At 47.6% G+C, this 27,729-nt stretch overlaps 3 protein-coding genes across 3 annotated transcripts in view; all 3 read left to right on the forward strand.

Moving 5' to 3' along the window:
* The first annotated feature begins 322 nt into the window (after window positions 1-322).
* Window positions 323-27,729, forward strand: part of LOC143793831 (zinc finger protein 474-like) — a 60,811-nt gene continuing 33,404 nt past the window's right edge. The window contains exon 1 of the mRNA XM_077280804.1: window positions 323-439. The gene's annotated coding sequence lies outside the window, so the exon portion shown is untranslated. The remainder of the gene's footprint in view (window positions 440-27,729) is intronic.
* LOC143793860 (uncharacterized) lies at window positions 1,846-4,153 on the forward strand. The gene is made up of 4 exons (XM_077280817.1): window positions 1,846-1,872; window positions 2,402-2,452; window positions 2,653-3,051; window positions 3,463-4,153. The coding sequence occupies exons 1-4, from the start codon at window positions 1,846-1,848 to the stop codon at window positions 3,991-3,993; spliced, it is 1,008 nt and encodes a 335-aa protein (XP_077136932.1). The 3' UTR covers window positions 3,994-4,153.
* Window positions 8,147-10,939, forward strand: LOC143793830 (uncharacterized). Its single transcript, XM_077280802.1, has 6 exons — window positions 8,147-8,454; window positions 9,214-9,297; window positions 9,468-9,551; window positions 9,633-9,743; window positions 9,820-9,906; window positions 10,740-10,939. The coding sequence occupies exons 1-6, from the start codon at window positions 8,187-8,189 to the stop codon at window positions 10,871-10,873; spliced, it is 768 nt and encodes a 255-aa protein (XP_077136917.1). The 5' UTR covers window positions 8,147-8,186; the 3' UTR covers window positions 10,874-10,939.

Genomic DNA, 27,729 nt, shown 5'->3' on the forward strand with positions numbered 1-27,729 from the left:
TGAAAAAAACCCTCTGTGAAAACATGCATGTTAAGAGAGTTAAAAAAGTATCTGCATTAAAACCTTACAACAAAAAGCAGCTTAGTAATACATACAGCTGTTTATATGAGGTGCATCTTGTGTGACCGATACACACAGTTGCATTGTCCTTTATTGTCTCTTTATCTTGTACAAGTCCATACAGGTTGTGGCTCCACAGATCGATCCCAGCACTCGTTACAGCATTAGCACTATTTGCTGAAGCACCCAGGCGCCATTAGCTTGGATGCAGTTTCATCAGGTTTGTTGACATGTTGCTTGGATACTAGGAGATAGTGGCTCCATGCTAGTTACGGCAGCAACCACAGAGCTGACATTCCTCTACAAGGGGAGGCCGAGGACTAGTAATCCTGGGATAGTTCAGGCTAATATCCAGAGTCCTGGAAGCTACAGCTCAATGGTAAGAGAAACCAGACGTGCGCTCATCCTTCTGCCCTGCTGTGTACATGTGAGAGTGTGACACTATATAGCAGCACTGTTTATTGGACAAGTATTGTGGGTTTCCCTTTGAACATACCACAACGGGACGTTATATTCACTTGCTAGAGGGACAGCTTGTAATCTAGCTCTTATTCTTGTCATGAGCCACAACAGTGAAGTGCAAGCTTAAAGAAGCCCTCAGTCTATATTTTTGTATTAAATGTGTGCATATATGCATGTAATGTAGTGTGAGTATATTAGTATACGCCATTCCGTTCCTCCCCTCAGTGATATCACTGCTCAGCAGACTGTCCAGGTCACGCTCTGTAGGAGCCGAAAGTCTCTTTCACAATGTAAAGGCCCCGTCTCACTTAAAGGTACCTTCACACGAAACGACATTATAACGATATCGCTAGCAATCCGTGACGTTGCAGCGTCCTCGCTAGCGATATCGTTTCGTTTGACACGCAGCAGCGATCAGGATCCTGCTGTGATGTCGCTGGTCGCTGAATAAAGTCCAGAACTTTATTTGGTCGTCCGATCGCTGTGTATCGTTGTGTTTGAAAGCAAAAGCAACGATACCAGCGATATTTTACACTGGTAACCAGGGTAAACATCGGGTTACTAAGCGCAGGGCCGCGCTTAGTTACCCGATGTTTACCCTGGTTACTAGCGTAAAATGTAAAAAAAACAAACAGCACATACTCACATTGCGTCCCCTGCAGTCTGCTTCCTCCTCTGACTCAGCGCCGCAAAGTGAAAGTGAAAGCAGCACAGCGGTGACGTCACCGCTCTGCTCTCACTGTACGGCGCTCAGTCAGTCAGGAAGTGGACGCAGGGGGACGTGAATGTAAGTATGTGCTGTTTGTTTTTTTTAGATTTTACGCTGGTAACCAGGGTAAACATCGGGTTACTAAGCGCGGCCCTGCGCTTAGTTACCCGATGTTTACCCTGGTTACCAGGGGACCTCGGCATAGTTGATCGCTGGAGAGCGGTCTGTGTGACAGCTCTCCAGCGACCAAACAGCGACGCTGCAGCGATCGACATCGTTGTCGCTATCGCTGCAGCGTCGCTTCGTGTGAAGGTACCTTTAAGGTACCGTCACACTAAACAACTTTGTAACGATAACGATAGCGATCCGTGACGTTGCAGCGTCCTAAATAACGATATCGTTAAGTGTGACACGCAGCAGCGACCTGGATCCCGCTGTGATATCGTTGGTCGGGGCTAGAGGTCCAGAACTTTATTTGGTCGTTAGGTCGGCTTGTATCGTCATGTTTGACATTAAAAGCAACGACGCCAGCAACGATCAAAGGGGGGCGTCGCAGCGTCTCGTTCTAGCCAGGTAGGCGTTTAACATTACAAAAAGAGACACCCTCAGTCGTGATGGCATTAATCATTACGCCACAAAAGGTGACGTCTTTTCTTTTCAATTTCAACTAAAAAGGAGACACTATAACGTAAATCACATTAAAAAGGAGACGCCATACAATACTGAGATTATAAAACGGGACGCCTTTTAATAGGATTTCATTTTAAGGAGATGCAATCGTGACATACATAAACAAAGGTGATGACTCATAACAGTACATACCAAACGAGACACCTTTGTACATTACAAAAAGGGGGCTTTTCCAAAACATTTAATTAAGAAAGGTGACGCTTTTCAGTACAAAAGATGACGGTCTGGGAGGTGTCATGTACATTAAGGGGGCTCTAACAATACATTACATTAATTAAATTGGCCTGGAATGACTGGCTGTGACACCATCTACCTGTGAACGCTGATTGGCCATAGTGGGATCTATAGCTGCGTTCCGAAAATAAAAAAAAGCGACTCTATAGTCTTGCCTTTGGGATCACTTGTGCGTCCTCCGCTACTTGTGCGTCATATTTTGCAAACCAGAACTCTGCAACGTCTTCATTGTGTATCCTTCAACAGTGCAATCCAGAACTCTGCAACGTCTTCATTCTGAATCCCATAACTACAACAGTAAGTTATATTTTTGTGCTGTTTGTTTCATTTGCCATGCAGCAATGCTAATTTATGTGTATTGTAGAGTGATGTATACGAGATCTCTGCAGAGATCCGTTTGAGCGTGCAAGTTTTTAAACAATTACGCTGTTGCGCTTGTTGGCAGCCATTTTGAGCGTTAAATTTCTTAATGTAACTTAACTATTTCTTTCTTTCAGATGTCTACCAATGACAATGAATTTGTGCGGGCACTCATTGATATGTACCGCTCCCTGCCCTGTCTGTGGAAAATAAAGTCTGCGGATTACAGCAACCGCAACTTGAAGAGAGCTGCATACGAGAAGCTGGTGGCCCTTCACAAAGAGCATCAGCCCACAGAATCTGTGGATGAAACGATTGTGCGTAAAAAGTTACAGGCTCTCCGCACAGTCTACAAAAAAGAGCTGAACAAGGTTGAAAAGTCCAAGAAGTCTGGGGCCGGAGCCGACGACGTGTATGTGCCAAAGTTGTGGTACTTTGACCTGCTGGCGTTCACACGGGACCAGGAAATCCCTCGCCCGGCCCAGACTGTGACAAGTCTTTGTGCGCCATCAGCTGAAGAGTCTCCTGACGAGCATGTAAGTACCCCCTAGCTTCCCTGCTTGTAGGATGCCGTGTGTCCTATATGTATGTGAGACTGCATGGTTTCCAATTATAATAATTCACGTTTTTCATGTTTAATCCACCAGATAATAACAGTTGCCACTTCCTGTTCAGATAACTATGTCCAAACAGTCCTTCCCAACCTTTTCAATGCTGTCTTATTGCAAAAGTCTACTATAATGTAACTTTTTTGTCTTCCGCACAATCGTGCAGTATAGCCGGCAAAAGTAGTTAAGCTCTGTAACCCCTGTGGTTTTCTACCTAGATAATAACTGTTCCTCATTGCTTCCCACGCACGGGCATACTGGTGTTGGGGAGGTGGGGGCTCTTTAGGGCTGTGATGTTTGTATGTTATTGACTTTTTATTTTTTTTTCTGTACTCGCAGGTGCCTCCTGAACAGCTCGATACACTGGAAGGGACCGATAGCGATACCCCTCATTTCTCCGCAAGCCCGTGTGTTGAGGAGCAGACAGGTGAAAAGCGGCCATCTCGCAAAAGAAAGGCAACTGCAGGTCAACCGGTGGATCTCCTGGCACTGGCCAACAAGATAATGATCCAGCATGACACAACCCGGCTCTCCGGCTTTCCAACCTTCGTAGGGGAACGGTTAAACAGTCTGGACCAGACCCAGCGAAGAAACGCGGAGAGATTGATACTTGAGGTGTTGAACGCGGCAGACGCTGGCAAACTGAGTGACACTTCAATGATGACCATCGGCGACCGTCAGCCCAGTGGCCAGCTTTATTGGGGGCCTCAGCAGGAGCCCATTCACAGCACTCCTGTCCGCAGACCGGCCCCACCTCATTTGCAGTTCCGTACACCACCTCCACACCCTTCTTTTGGTGACTATTTGCAAGGACCTTCTACGGCCACACAGCCGTACAGCGAGATTGACAACTACTATCAGCAGCTGTAGTGTTCTTGGACAGAAACCAATAGACTTCCGTTTCATAAGCACTTTATGCCTTCCCTTTTTTTTTATTTATTTATTTTTTTTTTTAACTTTTGGTTACTGAGCCACATTTTTCCCAAGTTACGGTTGTAATATGTTAATAAACTTTGTAAGCTTTACATGTAACAATTTATTTTGATTTATTGTTTACTGTGTCACATAATGTATGAATGAATATATATATATATAGCAGGGGTGAGACACATGGGGAGCGTCATGGGTAGAGAGATATATATGGGATGGCAGGGGTGAGACACATGGGGAGCGTCATGGGGAGAGAGATATATATGGGATGGCAGGGGTGAGACACATGGGGAGCGTCATGGGGAGAGAGATATATATGGGATGGCAGGGGTGAGACACATGGGGAGCGTCATGGGGAGAGAGATATATATGGGATGGCAGGGGTGAGACACATGGGGAGCGTCATGGGGAGAGAGATATATATGGGATGGCAGGGGTGAGACACATGGGGAGCGTCATGGGGAGAGATATATATATGGGATGGCAGGGGTGAGACACATGGGGAGCGTCATGGGGAGAGAGATATATATGGGATGGCAGGGGTGAGACACATGGGGAGCGTCATGGGGAGAGAGATATATATGGAATGGCAGGGGTGAGACACATGGGGAGCGTCATGGGGAGAGAGATATATATGGGATGGCAGGGGTGAGACACATGGGGAGCGTCATGGGGAGAGAGATATATATGGAATGGCAGGGGTGAGACACATAGGGAGTGTGATGGGGAGAGAGATATATATGGGATGGCAGGGGTGAGACACATGGGGAGCGTCATGGGGAGAGAGATATATATGGGATGGCAGGGGTGAGACACATGGGGAGCGTCATGGGGAGAGAGATATATATGGGATGGCAGGGGTGAGACACATGGGGAGCGTCATGGGGAGAGAGATATATATGGGATGGCAGGGGTGAGACACATGGGGAGCGTCATGGGGAGAGAGATATATATGGGATGGCAGGGGTGAGACACATGGGGAGCGTCATGGGGAGAGAGATATATATGGGATGGCAGGGGTGAGACACATGGGGAGCGTCATGGGGAGAGAGATATATATGGGATGGCAGGGGTGAGACACATGGGGAGCGTCATGGGGAGAGAGATATATATGGGATGGCAGGGGTGAGACACATGGGGAGCGTCATGGGGAGAGAGATATATATGGGATGGCAGGGGTGAGACACATGGGGAGCGTCATGGGGAGAGAGATATATATGGAATGGCAGGGGTGAGACACATAGGGAGTGTGATGGGGAGAGAGATACATATGTGTAGCGCCCCCACCGCCGCAGGGCCGAGGGGCACCCGGTACCGTTCCTCTGGGTCTCTGTCCTGGGGTAGTCACGGCGGCTAGGCCCGGTCCGTGACCCGGCTGAGGGGCGTACAATAAAGGTGGAGGTATGGGATGATGTTATGGTGCGGTGAAGTGCCGGTCGCAGTAAATAACGAAGACACCAGGTTGCAGTCTCTTTACCTCTTTACTGTAGGTTTCAGGGTCCTCAGTCCGGAATACGGTTCACCGGGCTGCGCAAGTCCGGCCGGTCTGATGGCACCTCCAGAATTCCCTTTGCAGGTGGAAATCTGTGTCTACCTGCTAGCGCTTGTGTGTTGCGGTCCTCCCCTGCTGTGCTTACGGGTTAGTCACGTAGACTGTGAAATGCATTGGTGTATGTGATACCTGGTCAGATGAATTCCTTCAGTGCCACCAGACGTACCATAGCCCCCCTTAGCGGCAGAGCAACGGTACTGCAGCGACCAGGACTCTGGGGCGCTGCACATGGAATGGCAGGGGTGAGACACATAGCGAGCGTGCTGGGGGGAGAGATACATATGGAATGGCAGGGGTGTGTGTATATATATATATATATATATATATATATATATATATATATATATATATATATAAAATCTTTAAATCAGTAAAGCACGAGGACAGACAATGCTGCGGACTCCCAAGATTCATATGTCTGATACAGAACTAGAGTATGTTGCATACATAGATATATTTATTCTTATGATTGATACAGAAGCTGAGTAATGTGACTAGATAGATATATCTTCATGTAGACATTGAAACAGAAAATGAATTTAATGGGTCTTCAACCAAATGGAACACGAGAGCACATCTACCCCAAAGAATGTAGTGCATAATACATGCTAAAAGTTATGACACGTAATGACAACAGTTGTGCTACTGCTGAAGATGCTGCCATGGGACAGCCCCTGGCCCATTGAAAAAGTTACAGTACTTCTCCCTGCAGATCATAGCATCATCAGAGTTCCTTCCGGATCCCAGACTTTCCAAGCCAGAAACCCTGTGCTCGTCTAGACGCCATTCGCCCTGGGTTACATCTCCGTTTGCAGGGTCAACAGAGTCAACATACTGTGGAGGGCTGTATGCACTGGCATCACGGCGGTGGAGAAAGTTGTGCAGGACGCAACAGGCAAGCACCACAGAGTCAATAGACGTTAGTTTCATGTTTAGTGGAGTGTGGAAAACCCGAAATCGGTTTGCCATAATGCCAAAAGCATTCTCCACAACGCGGCGAGCTCTGGAAAGTCGGTAATTAAAAATGCGCCGCTCCGGTGTCAGAGTTTTCTGGGAGAAGGGCTTCAGAAGGTTGGGATGCAGTGGGAACGCCTCATCTCCGACAAACACAAAGTTCAGGTTTTCAGTAGTGTCGCTGTTGGGCGGCAAGGCCAGTTTGTGTTCTTTCAAGCGTTCCCCAAAATCGGTGTGCTCCAAAACTCCGCCATCAGAAACTCTACCATTGATCCCTACAGCCACACTTATGAATTCATAGTTAGCATTAACGAGGGCCATGAGAATAACGCTGAAATAACCCTTATAATTGTAATAAAAAGAGCCAGAGTGTGGTGGTTGGGTGATGCGGACATGTTTCCCATCCAAGGCCCCACCGCAATTAGGGAACTGCCACTGCTGCTCAAATCCCTGGGAAATCTGTTGCCAATCATCCGGGGTCTCCGGGAAAGGCATGTAAGTGTGGTGTAAAAAAGAGATAATTGCTTTACATGTCTCTGGGATGAGGACGCTGAGCAGGGTTCGGGAAATAGCTGCGCAGTAATGCAAGTCTTGCATAGACCTGCCAGTCGCCAGGAACCGCAGCGTGACAGCCAGTCTCTCATCCACAGGGATAGCAGCTCTCATCTTGGTATTTTGCCGCCTGATATAAGGTTCCACACCTGCAAGCAGCACATTAAATGAATCCTCAGACATTCGCAGGTAGTTCCGGAAATCATGCGGGTTGTTCTCCTGCAGTTCCCTTATAAGGCCCATATGGGAAAATTGATTTCTCTTCTGCAGCCACTGTCTGGTCCACATGCGGCGCTGTCGCTTTGCACGATTGTTTCGCGCTTGAGCCTCCAGCTGGTTCTGAGCTTCTAGCAATAACGCAGCCGCAACAATCACAGGTACATCCGAAAGAGACATGGCAACCTGAGAAAGGAAAAAAAAAAATAAAAAATAAAAAATTACTACATATGATTTGTTTAAGTGACACAAGACATTCAACACTGTAATGTAGCGTTTACACATATGTTTTTGTGCCGCTTATAAGGCAAAGTTAACATTAGCGTTGCGTTTGGCGCTTCCGCGGCGATGCATGTGTCATGCGCCCCTATACTAAAGATGGGGGCCGCATGGACATGTGTTGCCCTAGTGTTTTGTGATGCATGCGTCAGGGTGCAGAGGACACCGCATGATGCAGTTTTTTGGTGCCCCTAAAACCATTTCAAAGTTAATGCATGTGTCACAAAATGCTGCATTGGTAATGCATTTACATTTGCATTCTGCGTTGCGTGTCCGACGCTGCACCGCTCAACAAAAAATGTTAACAAAAGATTAAAGGTACAATACATATACATGGCTAATAAACAGGGTTGACACAACAGCCGTTCCCCATGGATACCCAAGCCACTGAAACACAGAAACAAGGACGATGAGCGCTGCGGCTTGATAACAAGAACGCCAAAAAGAGATTTGTGGAGCCGGCGTAACAACAGCGACGCTATGCAGAAACGGAGACGCTACAGCGATGCGGATCGCGCGGCAACACGCCTGAGTCCCTCCTCTGGGCGTGGTTAGGTGGTTCAGCGTTGTTACAGGCAAAATGGCGGCGCGCCAACGTTCAGCTCCTCTGGGGCGGCCTGAACTTGCATTTTTTGTGCAAAAAATGTATGCCCTGGATTATGAGGGCCTGGAGTCTGGACCTGCCCACCCCAACCTCCACAAGCAGGAGGTGCTGCGCCGCATTCGGCATATAATGGAGAGGAGGTTCGGCATCCGCCGCAGTGCGCTGCAGCTGCGCAAGAAGTGGGCTGACCTCCGCTACAAGACCCCACAGCTTCTGGCAGAGTTGCGGACGGAAACAAGGCGTGGTAAGTACCAGTATGGGGGAATCGGGTGCGGCGCGGTGTGTACGTCGTAGTGTGTGCGGCGCGGTGTGTGCTCCGTATTGTATGTGACGCGTTGCTGTGTGTGCTCCGTATTGTTATTCGGCGCTGTGTGTGCTCCATATTGTGCACGGCGCGGTGTGTGGTCCATATTGTGCGTGGCGCGGTGTGTGCTCCGTATTGTGTGTGGCGCGGTGTGTATGCCGTAGTACTGTGTGCGGCGCGGTGTGTGTGTGTGTGTGTGTGTGTGTGTGTGTGTGTGTGTGTGTGTGTGTGTGTGTGTGTGTGTGTGGGGGGGGGGGGGGGGGGGGGTGGTTTGCGGGCGCCGAAATGAATTCTTGCCCCGGGTGGTAGAAACGCTAGATACACCTCTGGGTTGGAATGTGAAAAATGGTCAGGTCAGGGGTTACAGAATCTCCACCGAGATATAAAATTTTGGGATGTCCGCAATTGCCGTGCGGGGGAATCAGGAGACGCGCGCTGCCGTGAGGCACTTCCTAGTTATGCAATAATACGTGTCTCAGGCCAGGCAGACCATTCAACACCAGAGCCCCCAGACAATGCAGAGTCTAGCATCACTGGGAAGAGTGATCTCTATTTTCTGTATATGTACGTACATTTGGCGACTAAAAAATTCATTTGGCTCCTAACTTTTGCCGCCAATGGCGCCTAGGTATTTTTTTTACATTCTGGAGGCCTATACTTTTGGTGTCTAAATATTGCGGTTCTTTCATGTTTGTGTAGAGAGACATCGCAGGCAACAGGCACCAGCACCGGCCAGCACGCCTCCATCCGCCACCAGCGGCGGCCCACAGTCCGGGACATCACGTATGTTAACCATTATTCATTGCAATTTTATTACTGCATACGGGACATTAGAGGGGAGCTTTTCATTTGGCTCCTAACTTTTGCTGCCAATGGCGCCTACGTATTTTTATTGATTCTGGAGCCCTGTACTTTTGGTGTCAAAATATTGCGCTTCTTTAATGTTTGTTTAGAGAGACGGCGCCGGCAACAGCCACCAGCACCAGCCAGCATGCCTTCATCCGCCACCAGCGGCAGCCCACAGCCCGGGACATCACGTATGTTAACCATCATTCTTTGCAATTTTATTACTGCATACGGAAAATTAGAGGGGAGCTAAAATATTGTATACATTACAGACGCAGTAAGGACCAGGAGCGATAGCACCCCACCGCAGGCCACAACACCACCCTTCCGCCACTCATCATCCTCCCCCGGGTCGGCGGCATTCTCCCCAGAGGCCACCATTCGTAAGTGACCAAAACTGCGAGTGCTTCACCACACCGTGTTCAATTGTTAACCAGATATGTATTTGCTTCCTTTTAGCTGCGGCAGCTGTGGCACGAGCGAGGGGATGGGAGGTGAGCAGCTCTTCCACCTCTTCCGGGGATGAACAGCCGGCGTCCCTTCTACGTAAGTATACAGACAGTGGGAGGGGTTATCGGTGGGATGTCACATTTGACTAGTGTTGAGCATTCCGATACCGCAAGTATCGGGTATCAGCCGATACTTGCGGTATCGGAATTCCGATACAGAGTTCCAATACTTTTGTGGTATCGGGAATTGGTATCGGATCCATATTCATATGTAAAATAAAGAATTAAAATAAAAAATATGGATATATTCACCTCTCCGGAGGCCCCTGGACCTTACCTATGTAACCGGGAGCCTCGGTTCCTATAAGAATGAGCCCGTGAAGGACCTGCAATGACGTCGCGGCTTCTGATTGGTCGCGTGAGCGGTCACATGAGCGGTCACGCGACCAATCAGAAGCCGCGACGTCATCGAAGGCCCGTCACGCACTCATTCTTAGGAACGGAGACTCCCGGTTACATCGGTAAGGTCCAGGGACTTCCAGAGAGGTGAGTATATCCATTTTTTTTTTTTTTTAATTTTACAAATGAATATGGATCCCAGTGCCTGAAAGAGTTTCCTCTCTTTCAGACCCTGGGAACCATTCCGATACTTTGCGTCCCATTGAAATGCATTGGTATCGGGTATCGGTATCGGCGAGATCCGATATTTTGCCGGTATCGGCCGATACTATCCGATACCGATACCAATGCATATTGGAAGGTATCGCTCAACACTACATTTGACAATGACAAGATCGATAAAAAAAAAAAAAACATTCTCGCCCTCTGGGACAGGACCAAATTGAGTGTGTAGTAAATCTCAGGGAATGTTCACACATGCCGTATTTACAGCGTAATCACCGTCCGTTCTCCGACCTCTTCTATCCACAGAATCGACCACCTTGAGAGAGCTGCTGGCCAAGCAGAAGCGGCTGGAGGGGACAGCAGAGCGCCTGCTGAAGCAGGTGAAACAGCAGGGACGCACGCTGCGACACCTGTTAGCCCACCGCCGTGGGAGGATTTAGTTTTTTTTTGTTTAAAAAAAAAAAAGTTTAAAAAGTTGTTTTATAAAAAAAAAGTTATTACCTTTATTTTGTGTGCTGTTTCAATTTACTAGCGGAGCAGGCCAGGGCCAGCCAAGCCAAGGCAGACACAAAAGAGTTGGTTTACATTTCCATAAAGTGTGCAAAAAAAATGGCAGACAGCGCAAAAGAGTTTGCAAACAACATCCTAAAGTGCCTCCATCTTGTGCGTCCGCTTGCCAGATGCACAAGATAGCTGCCAGAGATGTTTTATACATCATTATACTGTGTACGTAGATAAGCATTGCTACATAGCCATAACTATACACAGAAGAAACAAACAACAACTCAAAGATATTTCTTACCGTTGATGTGCAAGAAGAGAACCGATGAAGACGCTGGCTGTATAGAATACGGCGTTCCGGACTGAACGTTCACGGGAGAAGAGATCGTAGCTGGTGAAGGACGCTGGATAGGCAGAAGAACGTGAAGACGCAGCTCTCAAACAATATGAATCAGTCGCTGTAGAGTCGCGGTTTATATTCCGGGACGCCGGAACGTCACATCCTGGGTGTCGCCCAGTGGAAAAACACACCTATCTGGCTACGCTTGTAATCTATCAGATCGTTACCACTGCTGTTTGACATGGAGCAAACAACCAGCGAGAACGATCCGTGAGTCGCTGTCACGTCACTGTATCGCTCCTGTATCGTTCGGAAGTTGGTGTGTTTGACGTCTCTACAGCGATCTAAACAACGACGCTGTAGCGATCGCGTTTTGGTCGGATCGTTGTCTATATCGCTGCAGCGTCGTTTAGTGTGACGGTACCTTTAGTGATTTACCAACGATCACGACCAGCGATACGACCTGGCCGTGATCGTTGGTAAGTCGCTGTGTGGTCGCTGGGGAGCTGTCACACAGACCGCTCTCCCCAGCGACCAACGATCAGGGGAACGACTTCGGCATCGTTGAAACTGTCTTCAACGATGCCGAAGTCCCCCTGCAGCACCCGGGTAACCAGGGTAAACATCGGGTTACTAAGCGCAGGGCCGCGCTTAGTAACCCGATGTTTACCCTGGTTACAAAAAAAAACAAACACTACATACTCGCCTTTCGGTGTCCAGGTCCCTTGCCGTCTGCTTCCTGCTCTCACTGACTCCCTGCCGTACAGCGAGAGCAGAGCGCAGCGGTGACGTCACTGCTGTGCTCTCACTTCTCACTGTACGGCAGTCAGTGAGAGCAGGAAGCAGACGGCAAGGGACCTGGACACCGAAAGGCGAGTATGTAGTGTTTGTTTTTTTTTGTAACCAGGGTAAACATCGGGTTACTAAGCGCGGCCCTGCGCTTAGTAACCCGATGTTTACCCTGGTTACCAGTGAAGACATCGCTGGATCGGTGTCACACACACCGATTCAGCAATGTCAGCGGGGCCTCAACGACCAAAAAAAGGTCCAGGCCATTCCGACACGACCAGCGATCTCGCAGCAGGGGCCTGATCGCTGGTACGTGTCACACATAGCGAGATCGCTATGGAGGTCGCTGTTGCGTCACAAAACTTGTGACTCAGCAGCGATCTCGCTAGCGATCTCGCTATGTGAGACGGGGCCTTTAGTCTATGGTGCCGGATTCTGATGCTCCATAGACTAAAGGTACCTTCACACGAAACGACATTATAACGATATCGCTAGCGATCCGTGACGTTGCAGCGTCCTCGCTAGCGATATCGTTTCGTTTGACACGCAGCAGCGATCAGGATCCTGCTGTGATGTCGCTGGTCGCTGAATAAAGTCCAGAACTTTATTTGGTCGTCCGATCGCTGTGTATCGTTGTGTTTGAAAGCAAAAGCAACGATACCAGCGATATTTTACACTGGTAACCAGGGTAAACATCGGGTTACTAAGCGCAGGGCCGCGCTTAGTTACCCGATGTTTACCCTGGTTACTAGCGTAAAATGTAAAAAAAACAAACAGCACATACTCACATTGCGTCCCCTGCAGTCTGCTTCCTCCTCTGACTCAGCGCCGCAAAGTGAAAGTGAAAGCAGCACAGCGGTGACGTCACCGCTCTGCTCTCACTGTACGGCGCTCAGTCAGTCAGGAAGTGGACGCAGGGGGACGTGAATGTAAGTATGTGCTGTTTGTTTTTTTTAGATTTTACGCTGGTAACCAGGGTAAACATCGGGTTACTAAGCGCGGCCCTGCGCTTAGTTACCCGATGTTTACCCTGGTTACCAGGGGACCTCGGCATAGTTGATCGCTGGAGAGCGGTCTGTGTGACAGCTCTCCAGCGACCAAACAGCGACGCTGCAGCGATCGACATCGTTGTCGCTATCGCTGCAGCGTCGCTTCGTGTGAAGGTACCTTTACACTGTACAAGTCACTTCGGGATTGCGCAGAGCGCAGTGTGACCTGGATACCCTGCGGAGCAGTGACGTCACTCAGAAGAGGAGCAGAACGGCGCTGGACACCGGAGAGGATAGTGGCAGGAGAGTATATTCATACACTCACACTACGTTACATGCATATATAGACAGATTTAATTAAAAAAAATATAGATGAGTACTCCTTTACATCTGCAGACATCGGACAAATTGTGCATATGTATGAGACTGGAGAAATAAAGAACCTTAGGTCGCGTTCACATGTTCAGCATTTGGTCAGTATTTTACCTCAGTATTTGTAAGCCAAAACCAGGAGTGGGTGATAATTACAGAAGTGGTGACGCGTTTCTATTATACTTTTTCCTCTGATTGTTCCTCTCCTGGTTTTGGCTTACAAGTTCTGAGGTAAAATTCTGACCAAATGCTGAAAGTGTGACTGTGGCCTTATAGTCAGAATCTAAAATTTAACATTGGTCCAAATCCTGTAAAGTATACCTGGCCGTAAAGAGATATTTGCTATTGTATGCTTCCTAGTATAAGGGTCAATTCATATGACGTACAGTGGCCATATTTTTTTCCTTCGTATTATGATTGTAGGTGCCGCATCATCATATAGAGCAGCATTAATAAATTCAGCTCCTGGGGGAACGCTGTGAGCCTCTCTGGGACTAATTAGCTGTTATGAATCCGTTTTTTAGATCCAAACTTGTCTCGTAGCACAAACTTTACATTTCCTCAGAGCAACAATAGAAGTTTCCTAAGCCAAACTGTGGCAAATACATTTACATAGTTACATAGGATGAAAAACAACAAATGTCTATGAAGTTCACCCTTTCTCCAGCAGTTGTACAATATCTATAGCCAGATTATTTTCCCACAATATTATTGGTTGTAAGAAAAGCATCCAGCTCTTCTTTGAATGCTGTTACAGTGTCGGCCATTACTACCTCCTGTGGTCGGGCATTTCAGAGTCTGACTGCTCGAACTGTAAAGAACCCTTTCCTGTTTAGATGCAGGAAGGATCTTGCCTTTCCTCCACATGTAATGAATGCCTCCATTGTTGTTGCTACGCTCATGTTCTAGTGATATGGGTAATGGCCCTTTCAGGATCACTGAAAATGGCTGCAGTTGTAATGTAGCAGAAATATCAAAAGCTAAACTTGCAGATGCTGAATACTTGTGAAGTATGTAGTACAGTCTATCTCCAGTTGGACCTTCTTATAACACAATTTATGTGTTATATATATGCAGCGCCCCCACTGCCGCAGGGCCGAGGGGTACCCGGTACCGGGCCTCTGAGTCTCTGCTCTGGGGTTGTCACGGTGGCTAGACCCGGTCCGTGACCCTGCTGAGGGGCGCACAATGAAAGGTGGTGGTATGGTGCTGATGTTATGGTGCGGTGTAGTGCCGGTCGCGGTCAATAACGAGGACACCAGGTTGCAGTCTCTTTACCTCTTTACTGAAGGCTTCTGAGTCCTCAATCCGGAATACGGTTAACAGGGCTGCGCAAGTCCGGCCGGTCCGATGGCACCTCCAGAGTTCCCTTTGCAGGTGGAAATCTGTGCCTACCTTCCTGCGCTTGTGTTGTGGTCCCCCCCTGCTGTGCTTACGGGATAGTCCCCACAACTGTTGTGTCTGTTTCTCGTGTTCCCTCACAACTCAATTCTGATGTTCTCCCTCTACGTCCCCCTGATCTTACGGTTAGGACGCACCCGTATGACGGGGAGGCTCGGAGCTCTTCCGGGACTCTTGCGTCGCCCCACTCCTGTTGTTACCCCCTGTGTCTTCCTGGGTCTGGGTGAGACAGCCCGCCTGTAACTGACTGTCCTGCCGTAGGTTTGAAGTTTGGCCTGGAGCTCTATACTTCCTCGGCGTTCCGGCCACCGGTTATGCGCCTCAATAGGACGTTGCCTCGTCTTACAGCACGACTCCTACTGGTATTCTCCTTGTTGCGTTGATCTCGTTTCTCACTCAGCACAATAAACCTCGCTTCTTGTCCTTCCTTGGGGTACCGCCGCTATATCGTGCAGGCGCGGTCCCGTAACGTTCTCTCTGGTTGCTAGGCCTCTGTCAGGATCCCACCCCTGACAGGGACCCCTCCGAATCTTCCCCTACAACACCCTCTGCCACAAGGTGTTGCCTGGTTCCAACCCAGTCAGCTTTCTCTCTAACTTCCTGCCTAACCCCCCAGTTTTACCAAATTGTGAGGAGTGGCCTAATAAATAGAACCCTTAGCTCCCCCTGGAGGCCAGACTGTGAAATGTATTGGTGTCTGTGATACCTGGTCAGATGAACTCCTTCAGTGCCATCAGACGTACCATAGCCCCCCTTAGCGGCGGAGCAACAGTACTGCAACGACCAGGACTCTGGGGCGCTGCATATATCTCTGTGCCTCACCAGACCACTCACTGTACAATTATTGGAAGTAAAGGTTTTGTAGACAATAATAAAGTCTCATTGCTTCTGCCTTTCAGGCCATATCTCTCTCTAGCTCCGCAGCCTATATCTCAGAGGCCGTAACCACTGTACTCACCACTATAATAATAATACTTTTATTTTTATAGCACTAACATTTTACAGCACTTTACAATTAATCGAGTACATGTACAGACAATGAAGAAAATACAAAGTAACACATAGTTCAACAGATGCAGGAGGAGTGAGGGCCCTATTCTGGCACCCTCAACTCTGTGCTTAAAGGGAACCTGTCACCTCCAAAATAGAAGATGAGCTACGCCCTCCAGCATCAGGGGCTTATCCAGGGCCGGCATCAGCACCCGGCATACCTGGGCAAGTGCCGGGGTCCTGGTGAGACAGGGGGGCCCATTCAGCGCCGGCATTAAGGGCAGGCAGCTGCCTAGGGCCCCCGCTCCCCCAGGGGCCCTCAGCTAGCGGCACATCACGCAGCCGCTATGGGGCCTCTGTGAGACAGGGGGGCCTGCCTGTCGCCAGTACCAACTCCCCCGCTGCCGCATTGAACTATACCGGCGTCTGCCGGTAAAGTTCAAAGTAAGTGATGGAGGAGAGAGCGTCACCTGACGCTCCCTCTCCCATCATTCCCCACTCTGCCTCTGACACTGCCGCTGCGGGTGCGCGATAACATCATCGCGCACTCGCTGTGTGTCAGGCAGTGCAGCGGCAGCCGCCGAGACCGGAGCAGGGAGCAGCGCTGGCACGTTGAGAGGTGAGGAGCATTTTTATTTTTTTGTAACTATAACAGTGAGTACTGGACTATGGGGCCATTCTTGGGGGGAGGGGGGCTGTGCTGTATACTACATGTCTGTGCTATGGGCTGTTATATGCTACGTGGGCTGTGCTATATGCTATATGGGCTGTTATATGCTATGTGGACTGTGCTATATACTACATGGCTGTTCTATATACTACGTGGGCCATGTTATATACTATGTGGCTGAGCTATATACTATATGGGCTGTTATATGCTACTTGGGCTGTGCTATATACTACATGGCTGTTCTATATACTACATGGGCCGTGTTATATACTATGTGGCTGTGCTTGCTATATACTATATGGGCTGTTATATGCTATGTGGGCTGTGCTATATACTACATGGCTGTTCTATATACTACGTGGGCCGTGTTATATACTATGTGGCTGTGCTATATACTATATGGGCTGTTATATGCTACGTGGGCTGTGCTATATACTACATGGCTGTTCTATATACTACGTGGGCCGTGTTATATACTATGTGGCTGTGCTTGCTATATACTATATGGGCTGTTATATGCTACGTGGGCTGTGCTATATACTACATGACTGTTCTATATACTACGTGGGCCATGTTATATACTACGTGGGCCGTGTTATATACTACGTGGCTGTGCTATATACTATATGGGCTGTTATATGCTACGTGGGCTGTTCTATATACTACGTGGGCCGTGTTATATACTACGTGGGCTGTGTGATATAATATCTGGCTGTGCTATATACTATATGGGCTGTTATAGTATGCTACGTGGGCTGTGCTATATACTACATGGCTGTGTTATATGCGATCATGAATCGTGGCATGTGTTAAAGGGGGGGGGGCCCACTGAAACATTTTTGCCCGGGGCCCTCAAAAACCTGGAGCCGGCCCTGGGCTTATCTACAGCATTCTCCGTCACCGAAGGTCCTGGAAGGGCTGATTCTTAGGAAGGAAGGCTGCCGGAAAGAAGCCGTGGGTGAGTATATTCCTATTAGGTATATACTCACCCTCGGACATGCCCTGCTTCTTTCCGGCAGCCTTCCTTCCTAAGAATCAGCCCTTCAAGGACCTTCGGTGACGTCACGGTGACGTCGCGGCTTGTGATTGGTCCGCGGCCACCCATGTGACCGCTCGTGCGAGCGGTCACATGGGCGGCCTCGGACCAATCACAAGCCGCGACGTTACCGTGACGTCACCGCAAGGTCATGGAAGGCTGATTCTAAGGAAGGAAGGTTCCCGGTTAGTACCAGGGCCCGTCAGAGGGTAAGTATAGCGATATTTTTTATTTTAATTCTTTATTTTACACTTAAATATGGATCCCAGGGCCTGAAGGAGAGTTTCCGCTCCTTCAGACCCTGGGAACCATTGGAAACCCAATGCACTGCATTGGGTTTCGAGTTTCGGCCGACCCCGACCCCGACTTTTTTATAGGATCGGCCGATTTCACTCGACCCGACTTTTGAAAAAGTCGGGTTTCGTGAAACCCGACCCGATCCTATAAAAGTAAAGGTCGCTCAACCCTAATGGCGAATAGTGTAAATAGCTGTACTAGCAGAAGACTACTTAGATAATAAAACATGTAGAACAGAGTAGCTACAGTACATCATACAATATGGTGAGCTCTAACAAGGGGGACATAATAGCTCACCGATTGTGCTATGTGGAGGTAAACAACCAGATGGGCTGAAAATCACAGCGAGATTATCAGCATGTCAGCATCCATGAGGCCAAAATGGCTACTGAAGAGGAAGGGGGCAAGGCTAGTGCAGAGGCTGATGGGAAACTACAGAAGCCTTGATGAGCAAAGATTAAATTGCACAGTAACCAATGAAGCAGAAAATAAACAAGCTGTAATAAGTGAACATTGTCAGCAGATGGCGCTGCTGGATAAGTTATCACAATACACTACTATTCAATACTATTTAACCCCTTCACCCCAGAGCTTTTTTCATTTTTTCATTTTCGTTTTTCGCTCCCCTTATTTCCAGAGCCATTACTTTTTTATTTTTCCGTCAATATGGCCATGTGAGGGCTTATTTTTTGCGGGACGAGTTGTACTTTTGAATGATACCATTGGTTTTACCATATCATGTAACAAAAAATGGGAAAAAAATTTCAAGTGCGATGAAATTGCAAAAAAAAGTGCAATCTCACACTTGTTTTTTGTTTGGCTTTTTTGCTAGGTTCACTAAATGCTAAAACTAACCTACCATTATGATTCTTCAGGTCATTACGAGTTCATAGACACCAAACATGTCTAGGTTCTCTTTTATCTAAGTGGTAAAAAAAATTCCAAAGTATGCTAGAAAAAAACAACAAAATTGCACAATTTTCCGATAACGGTAGCATCTCCAATTTTCGTGATCTGGGGTCGGGTGAGGGCTTATTTTTTGCGTGCCGAGCTGACGTTTTTAATGATACCATTTTGGTGCAGATACGTTCTTTTGATCGCCCGTTATTGCATTTTAATGCAATGTTGCGGCGACCCAAAAAATGTAATTTTGGCGTTTTGATTTTTTTTCTTGCTACGCCATTTAGCGATCAGGTTAATCATTTGTTTTTTTTGATAGATCGGGCGATTCTGAATGTGGCAATACCAAATATGTGTAGGTTTGATTTTTTTTTTATTGTTTTATTTTGATTGGGGCGAAAGGGGGGTGATTTGAATTTTTATATATTTTTTATTTTTTTATATTTTTAAACACTTTTTTTTTTTACATTTTGGCATGTTTCAATGACCTCCATAGGAGGCTAGAAGCATGCACTACACGATCGCCTCTGCTACATAGAGGTGAAGCACAGATCACCTCTATGTAGCAGAAATGCAGGGTTGCTTTGAACGCCGACCACAGGGTGGCGATCAAAGCAATCGGCCATCAACAACCATATAGGTCTCAAGGAGACCTCTGGTTGTTATGGCAATGCACCGATGACCTCTGATCATGTGACGGGTGACGGGGGTCAGAGGTGCGAGCACTTCCGGCCACGTGGCCGGGAGCGCAAGTTAAATGCCGCTGTCAATGTTTGACAGCGGCATTTAACTAGTTAATGGGCACTGGCGGATCGCGCTTCCGCTCGCGCTCATTGCGCGCACATGTCAGCTGTACAAAACAGCTGACATGTAGCGGCTTTGAGGTGGGCTCACCGCCGGAACCCACCTCAAAGTGGGGGTTCTGCTAGCTGACGTACTATTCCATCAGCTGGCAAAAAGGGGTTAAAAGCATAGTGAAACTGATTACCATATTATTTGAACTATAAGACCTACTTTTTTCCCCAAAAATTTTGGTTGGAAAACGGGGGTGCGTCTTATAGTCGGAATGTACCGTACTTACAATTAGCGCGGTGGAAGCAAGGGTCGGGCGATTCTTCTGGTGGTCCGAGGCTGCAGGGCGATGATCTTACTCTTATCCTGATGTGGCTGGTTCAGCAACGTCCCTGTGCTCGGTGGTATTGGGGCCCCGGCGACATTTTGCAAACGCTCGGAGCCCCAAACTTTCATTGCCTCGATGCTCTGGCCTGCGGGAAAATGGATGCCAGATGGAGGTGGCGCATGCAAAGATTGAGATCTCAGCAACAAGATCTCGGGAGATGAGATCTCATTGCCGAGATCTCAATCTGCACATGCACCGCCTCCATCCGGTGGCCATTTACCCGTTGGCCACAGCATCGAGGCAATGGAAGAGCGGGGCTCCGGGCTTTCACAAAATGTTGGCGGAGCCCCCGCACCACTGAGCACCGCTGAACCTGCCGCACCAGTCTGGATCATATTATCACTGGACCACCAAACACCCCCAGTGACAGCCGGAGTTTCCGCACCACCGAGGTCCGCCGAACCTGCAGCACCAGCGTTGGGATGGGATTTCCAGGAGACCACCGCATCGCAGCAATGGATGTCCGGGGCTCCGGGCTTTCACAAAATGTCGCCGGAGTTTTCGCACCACCAAGGACAACAAAACCTGCAGCACCAGCATTGGGATGGGATTTCCAGGAGAACACCGCATCGCAGCAGTGGATGTGCGGGGGCTCCGGGTTTTCACAAACTGTTGGCGGAGCCCCCGCACCACTGAGCACCGCTGAACCTGCTGCACCTGTTATGATCTGGCGGCCTAAGAGCAGCATGAGACGTACTCTGGAGAAGGTGGTACCTGTACTGACCGCAGACCCTGAACTTAACACCGCAACTAGAAGTAGCCGTGGAATGTACCTAGCGCTCCCTAGACATCTCGACACAGCCGGAGGACTAATTACCCCTAGAGATAGAAAAGGGAAAACTATCTTGCCTCAGAGAAAATCCCCAAAAGATAGGCAGCCCCCCACAAATATTGACTGTGAGAGAAGAGGGAAAAAACATACACAGACTGAAATGAGAATTTAGCAAAGGAGACCACTTCTAGCTAAATAGAAAGGATAGGACAGAGTACTATGTGGTCAGTATTAAAACACTAGAAAATATCCACCACAGAAAATACAAAAGCTCCACAGCTAACTAAAGATATGGAGGGTATATCTGCATCTCCAGAGATACCAGCTTGGCTAAACAAATCCTTATACAGACCAAGCTGGACAAGACAAAAACATGGAAAAGAACTGAACAATAAGGCCACAGCATGTAGACAGCAAAATTAAGGCCAGAACTTATCTTTGTTTAAATGAACTGCAAAGCAGAAGAGACCAGGCAGGGATGTGAATCCTGCAGGAACAATGGACAACTGGCACTGACTAAAGGGTGAAGCAAGACTAAATAGCCCAGTCAAAATTGCAAAAAGTGAACACACCTGATAAATGCTGCGATTCAGAGACAGCAGCGCTACCACTTACAACCACCGGAGGGAGCCCAAGAGCAGAATTCACAACAGTACCCCCCCTTGAGGAGGGGTCACCGAACCCTCACCAGAGCCCCCAGGCCGATCCGGATGAGCCAAATGAAAGGCACGAACCAAATCATCAGCATGAACATCGGAGGCAACAACCCAAGAATTATCCTCCTGGCCATAACCCTTCCATTTGACAAGATACTGAAGCTTCCGCCTCGAAAAACGAGAATCCAAAATCTTCTCCACCACATACTCCAACTCCCCATCAATCAACACCGGGGCAGGAGGATCAACAGAGGGAACAACGGGCACCACATATTTCCGCAACAAAGATCTATGAAAAACATTATGGATGGAAAAAGAGGCTGGAAGGGTCAAACGAAAAGACACTGGATTGATAATCTCAGAAATCCTATAAGGGCCAATAAACCGAGGCTTAAACTTAGGGGAAGAAACCTTCATAGGGACATGACGGGAAGACAACCAGACCAAATCCCCAACCCGAAGCCGGGAACCAACACACCGACGACGGTTAGCAAAACGTTGAGCCCCCTCCTGAGACAACACCAAATTGTCAACAACATGAGCCCAAATTTGCTGCAACCTGTCAACCACAGAGTCCACCCCAGGACAATCAGAAGGTTCAACCTGCCCCAAAGAAAAATGAGGATGAAAACCAGAGTTACAAAAGAAGGGTGAAACCAATGTAGCAGAACTAGCCCGATTATTAAGGGCAAACTCGGCCAATGGCAAGAAAGCCACCCAATCATCCTGATCAGCAGACACAAAGCATCTCAAATAAGTTTCCAAAGTCTGATTAGTTCGCTCGGTTTGGCCATTTGTCTGAGGATGAAATGCGGAAGAAAAAGACAAATCAATGCCCAGCCTAGCACAAAAGGCCCGCCAAAACCTAGAAACAAACTGGGAACCTCTATCGGACACAATATTCTCCGGAATGCCATGCAAACGAACCACATGCTGAAAAAACAACTGAATTAAATCAGAAGAGGAAGGCAATTTAGGCAAAGGTACCAAATGAACCATCTTAGAAAACCGGTCACAAACCACTCAGATAACTGACATCCTCTGGGAAACCGGAAGATCCGAAATAAAATCCATAGAAATATGCGTCCAAGGCCTCTCAGGGACCGGCAAAGGCAAAAGCAACCCACTAGCGCGCGGGAACAGCAAGGCTTGGCCCGCGCACAAGTCCCACAGGACTGCACAAAAGAACGCACATCCCGTGACAAAGAAGGCCACCAAAAGGACCTACCAACCAAATCTCTGGTACCAAAAATCCCAGGATGACCAGCTAACACAGAACAATGAACCTCCGAAATCACTTTACTATTCCATCTGTCAGGAACAAACAATTTCCCGACTGGACAGCGGTCAGGTTTATCAGCCTGAAATTCCTGAAGAACCCGTCGTAAATCAGGGGAGATGGCAGAAAGAATCACCCCTTCCTTCAGAATACCGACTGGCTCAAGGACCCCAGGAGAATCAGGCAAAAAGCTCCTAGAGAGGGCATCAGCCTTAACATTCTTAGAACCCGGAAGATACGAGACCACAAAATCAAAACTGGAGAAAAACAGGGACCATCGGGCCTGTCTAGGATTCAGCCATTTGGCAGACTCGAGATAAATCAGATTCTTATGATCGGTCAAGACCACAATACGGTGCTTGGCCCCCTCAAGCCAATGTCGCCACTCCTCAAATGCCCACTTCATAGCCAACAACTCACGATTGCCGACATCATAATTGCGTTCCGCAGGCGAAAACTTTTGAGAAAAGAAGGCACACGGTTTCATCAAGGAACCATCAGAATTCCTCTGAGACAAAACGGCCCCTGCCCCAATCTCAGAAGCGTCAACCTCAACCTGAAAAGGAAGAGAAACATCCGGCTGACGCAACACAGGGGCAGAAGTAAATCGGCGTTTAAGCTCCTGAAAGGCAGAAACAGCCGCAGAGGACCAATTCGTCACATCAGCGCCTTTCTTCGTCAAATCGGTCAGGGGTTTAACCACACTGGAGAAGTTGGCAATGAAACGGCGATAAAAATTAGCAAAGCCCAAAAATTTCTGAAGGCTCTTCACGGATGTGGGCTGGATCCAATCATGAATGACCTGAACCTTAACCGGATCCATCTCTATAGATGAGGGAGAAAAAATGAAGCCCAAAAAAAAAATCTTCTGTACTCCAAAGAGGCACTTAGACCCCTTCACAAACAAGGCATTATCACGAAGGATCTGGAATACCATCCTGACTTGTTTCACATGAGACTCCCAATCATCTGAAAAAATCAAAATATCATCCAAATATACAATCATGAATTTATCAAGATAATTCCGAAATATATCATGCATGAAGGACTGAAACACAGATGGAGCATTAGAGAGTCCGAATGGCATCACAAGGTATTCAAAATGGCCTTCGGGTGTATTAAACGCAGTTTTCCATTCGTCACCCTGCTTAATACGAACAAGATTATATGCCCCTCGAAGGTCAATCTTAGTAAACCAACTAGCCCCCTTAATCCTAGCAAACAGATCAGAAAGCAAAGGCAAAGGGTATTGGAATTTGACCGTGATCTTATTCAAGAGGCGATAATCAATACAGGGTCTCAAGGAGCCATCTTTTTTGGCAACAAAAAAAAAACCTGTTCCCAATGGTGAAGAAGATGGCCGAATATGCCCCTTCTCCAAGGACTCCTTAACATAGCTCCGCATGGCGGTATGTTCTGGCACAGACAGATTGAAAAGTCGGCCCTTAGGGAACTTACAGCCTGGAATCAAGTCAATAGCACAATCACAGTCCCTTTGCGGTGGAAAGGAACTGGACTTGGGCTCATTGAATACATCCTGGAAATCTGACAAAAACTCAGGAATTTCAGAAGAGGGGGAGGAGGCAATTGACATCAAAGGAACGTCACCATGAACCCCCTGACAACCCCAACTAGTCACAGACATAGATTTCCAATCTAATACCGGATTATGCACCTGTAACCATGGGAAACCCAGCACAACAGCATCATGCAAATTATGCAACACCAGAAAACGACAATCTTCCTGATGGGCTGGCGCCATGCACATGGTCAGCTGTGTCCAAAACTGAGGTTTATTTTTAGCCAACGGCGTAGCATCAATACCCCTCAAAGGAATAGGACTCTGCAAAGGCTGCAAGGGGAAACCACAACGCCTGGCAAATTCTAAGTCCATTAAATTTAGAGCGGCGCCTGAATCCACAAATGCCATGACAGAAAATGACGATAATGAGCAGATCAGGGTCACAGATAACGGAAATTTAGGTTGTACAGTACTGATGGTAACAGAACTAGCGATTCTCTTGGTACGCTTAGGGCAATCAGAAATAACATGAGCAGAATCGCCGCAGTAAAAACACAACCTATTCTGACGTCTGACTCCTTGTCGTTCAGCTCTAGACACAATCCTATCATGCTGCATAGGCTCAGGACTCCGCTCGGAAGACAATGCCATAGTGTGCACAACTCTGCGCTCGCGCAAGCGCCGATCAATCTGAATGGCCAGAGACATAGAATCACTCAGACCAGCAGGCGTGGGGAACCCCACCATAACATCTTTAACGGATTCAGAAAGAACCTTTCTGAAGATTGCCGCCAAGGCATCCTCATTCCATTTAGTCAGTACAGACCATTTTCTAAACTTCTGGCAATATGATTCTGCCGCTTCTTGACCCTGAGACAGGGTCAACAAGGTCTTCTCAGCATGATCCACTGAATTAGGTTCATCATACAATAACCCAAGCGCCTGAAACAAGGTGTCTACATTAAGCAACGTCGGATTCCCAGGTTCCAGGGCAAATGCCCAATCCTGGGGGTCACCACGCAGCAGAGATATAACAATTTTAACCTGCTGGATGGGATCACCAGAGGAACGGGGTTTCAGAGCAAAAAACAGTTTACAGTTATTTTTAAAGCTCAGAAATTTGGACCTATCCCCAAAAAACAAATCAGGAGTTGGAATTCTAGGCTCTAAAACCGGAGTCTGAACGATATAATCGGAAATACCCTGTACTCTAGCAGCAAGTTGATCCACACGAGAAGCCAATCCCTGAACATCCATATCAGCGCTGAACTCCTGAGCCACCCAGAGGTAAAGAGGGAAGAAAAAAAAAACAACACAACAGACTACAGAAAAAAATGGCTCAGCAGTTTCCTTCCCTTCTTCTGAGATGCGGTTAACTCATTGTTGGCCAGTTGTACTGTTATGATCTGGTGGCCTAAGAGCAGCATGAGACGTACTCTGGAGAAGGTGGTACTTGTACTGACCGCAGACCCTGAACTTAACACCGCAACTAGAAGTAGCCGTGGAATGTACCTAGCGCTCCCTAGACATCTCGACACAGCCGGAGGACTAATTACCCCTAGAGATAGAAAAGGGAAAACTATCTTGCCTCAGAGAAAATCCGCAAAAGATAGGCAGCCCCCCACAAATATTGACTGTGAGAGGAGAGGGAAAAAACATACACAGACTGAAATGAGAATTTAGCAAAGGAGGCCACTTCTAGCTAAATAGAAAGGATAGGACAGAGTACTATGCGGTCAGTATTAAAACACTAGAAAATATCCACCACAGAAAATACAAAAGCTCCACAGCTAACTAAAGATATGGAGGGTATATCTGCATCTCCAGAGATACCAGCTTGGCTTAACAAATCCTTATACAGACCAAGCTGGACAAGACAAAAACATGGAAAAGAAGTGAACAATAAGGCCACAGCATGTGGACAGCAAAATTAAGGCCAGAACTTATCTTTGTTGAAATGAACTGCAAAGCAGAAGAGACCAGGCAGGGATGTGAATCCTGCAGGAACAATGGACAACTGGCACTGACTAAAGGGTGAAGCAAGACTAAATAGCCCAGTCAAAATTGCAAAAAGTGAACACACCTGATAAATGCTGCGATTCAGAGACAGCAGCGCTACCACTTACAACCACCGGAGGGAGCCCAAGAGCAGAATTCACAACATGCACCAGTCTGGATCATATTATCACTGGACCACCAAACACCCCCAGTGACTCCGCTCCACCAGTGCTGCTGATCCCCCCAGGGTAAGCTGAATTCAGGACTGTAAGACAGACCACCATTTGACCTATTAATTTTTTTCCTCATTTTCCTTCTGAAATTTGTGGTGCGTCTTATGGTCAGGTGCATCTTATAGTCAGAAAAATACAGTGTATGCATTTGTTTAAAGGCATGACAGGCCCTGCTCTATAAATCGCTATTTATTTCTTTGGTAGTGAGACCAGAAGGTTAAGGGACTGCTAGTATGCATTAGGCCGGGGTGACACTAAACGTATGGAAAATTGGTGTGAGTCTCCCTGCTGAGAGTCACACGAGTGTTCTCCATATGGTCATCCATGTGCAATGCATTTGCATTGTGATTTTCTCACACCTATGTATCCATATGACTTGTGTATGACATGTGTATGACTTTGCATTTCTCACTGCTTTTTCCCATTGAATTTAATGGCTCAATGGGCTGAAAAGAGGAAAATGTGTGCATATTTGTCGCAAGCTACACGGATGGTCTGTGTGGTGTCCGAGTTTTTTTCGCATCTATAGGCTTCCAGTGGCGAGTCTCAGATGATATAAGTGTACAATCGTAGCATGCTGCGATTTTGCACGCACGTCAAATAAGCCTGAGAAAAAATATGGTGATATCAGCTTCCCCATAGAGTAACATTGGTCCAAGTGCTATGCGATGTTTTCTTGCATAGCACTCGTCCATATTCTACGGTAGTGTGATCCCGTCCTTATGTATACTTCTGGCCAGCTGCACATTTAGTCAGAATGTGGCTGGAAATAAGTATAAGTGTCTCGCATGTGGAAACCAAGCTGTGGCGCCGGCACTCCAGAGCAGAGCGTGCGGCCGCATAGGAACACATGGAGCAGCGCGGTCTGCTCCAAAGTGCCAGCGCTACAGCTTGGTTTCCACATGCGAGACACGGACGTGTTTCTCGCAAGTGGAAATGAGCCCTTAAGCATACTTGCGGTCACACGACCCGCTCTCCCTACTGGTGCCTGAGGATCCTGACAGCACGAGGATACACAGTCACATGGAATGATTGAAATACACTGCTCAAAAAAATAAAGGGAACACTAAAATACCACATCCTAGATATCTCTGAATTAAATATTCCAGTTTCACATTTTTATTCATTGCATAGTGGAATGTGTTCAGAACAATAAAAAATAACAATTATCAATGTAAATCAAAATGAATATCCCATGGAGGTCTGGATTTGGAATAATACTCAAAATCAAAGTGGAAAATCAAATTACAGACTGATCCAACTTCAGTGGAAATGCCTCATGACAAGGAAAAGATGCTTAGTATTGTATGTGGTATGTGGCCTCTACATGCATGTATGACCTCCCTACTGTACAACGCCGGGTCATGCTCT

This window comes from Ranitomeya variabilis, chromosome 1, assembly GCF_051348905.1.
Source record: "Ranitomeya variabilis isolate aRanVar5 chromosome 1, aRanVar5.hap1, whole genome shotgun sequence".
In the NCBI taxonomy this organism is placed as follows: domain Eukaryota; kingdom Metazoa; phylum Chordata; class Amphibia; order Anura; family Dendrobatidae; genus Ranitomeya; species Ranitomeya variabilis.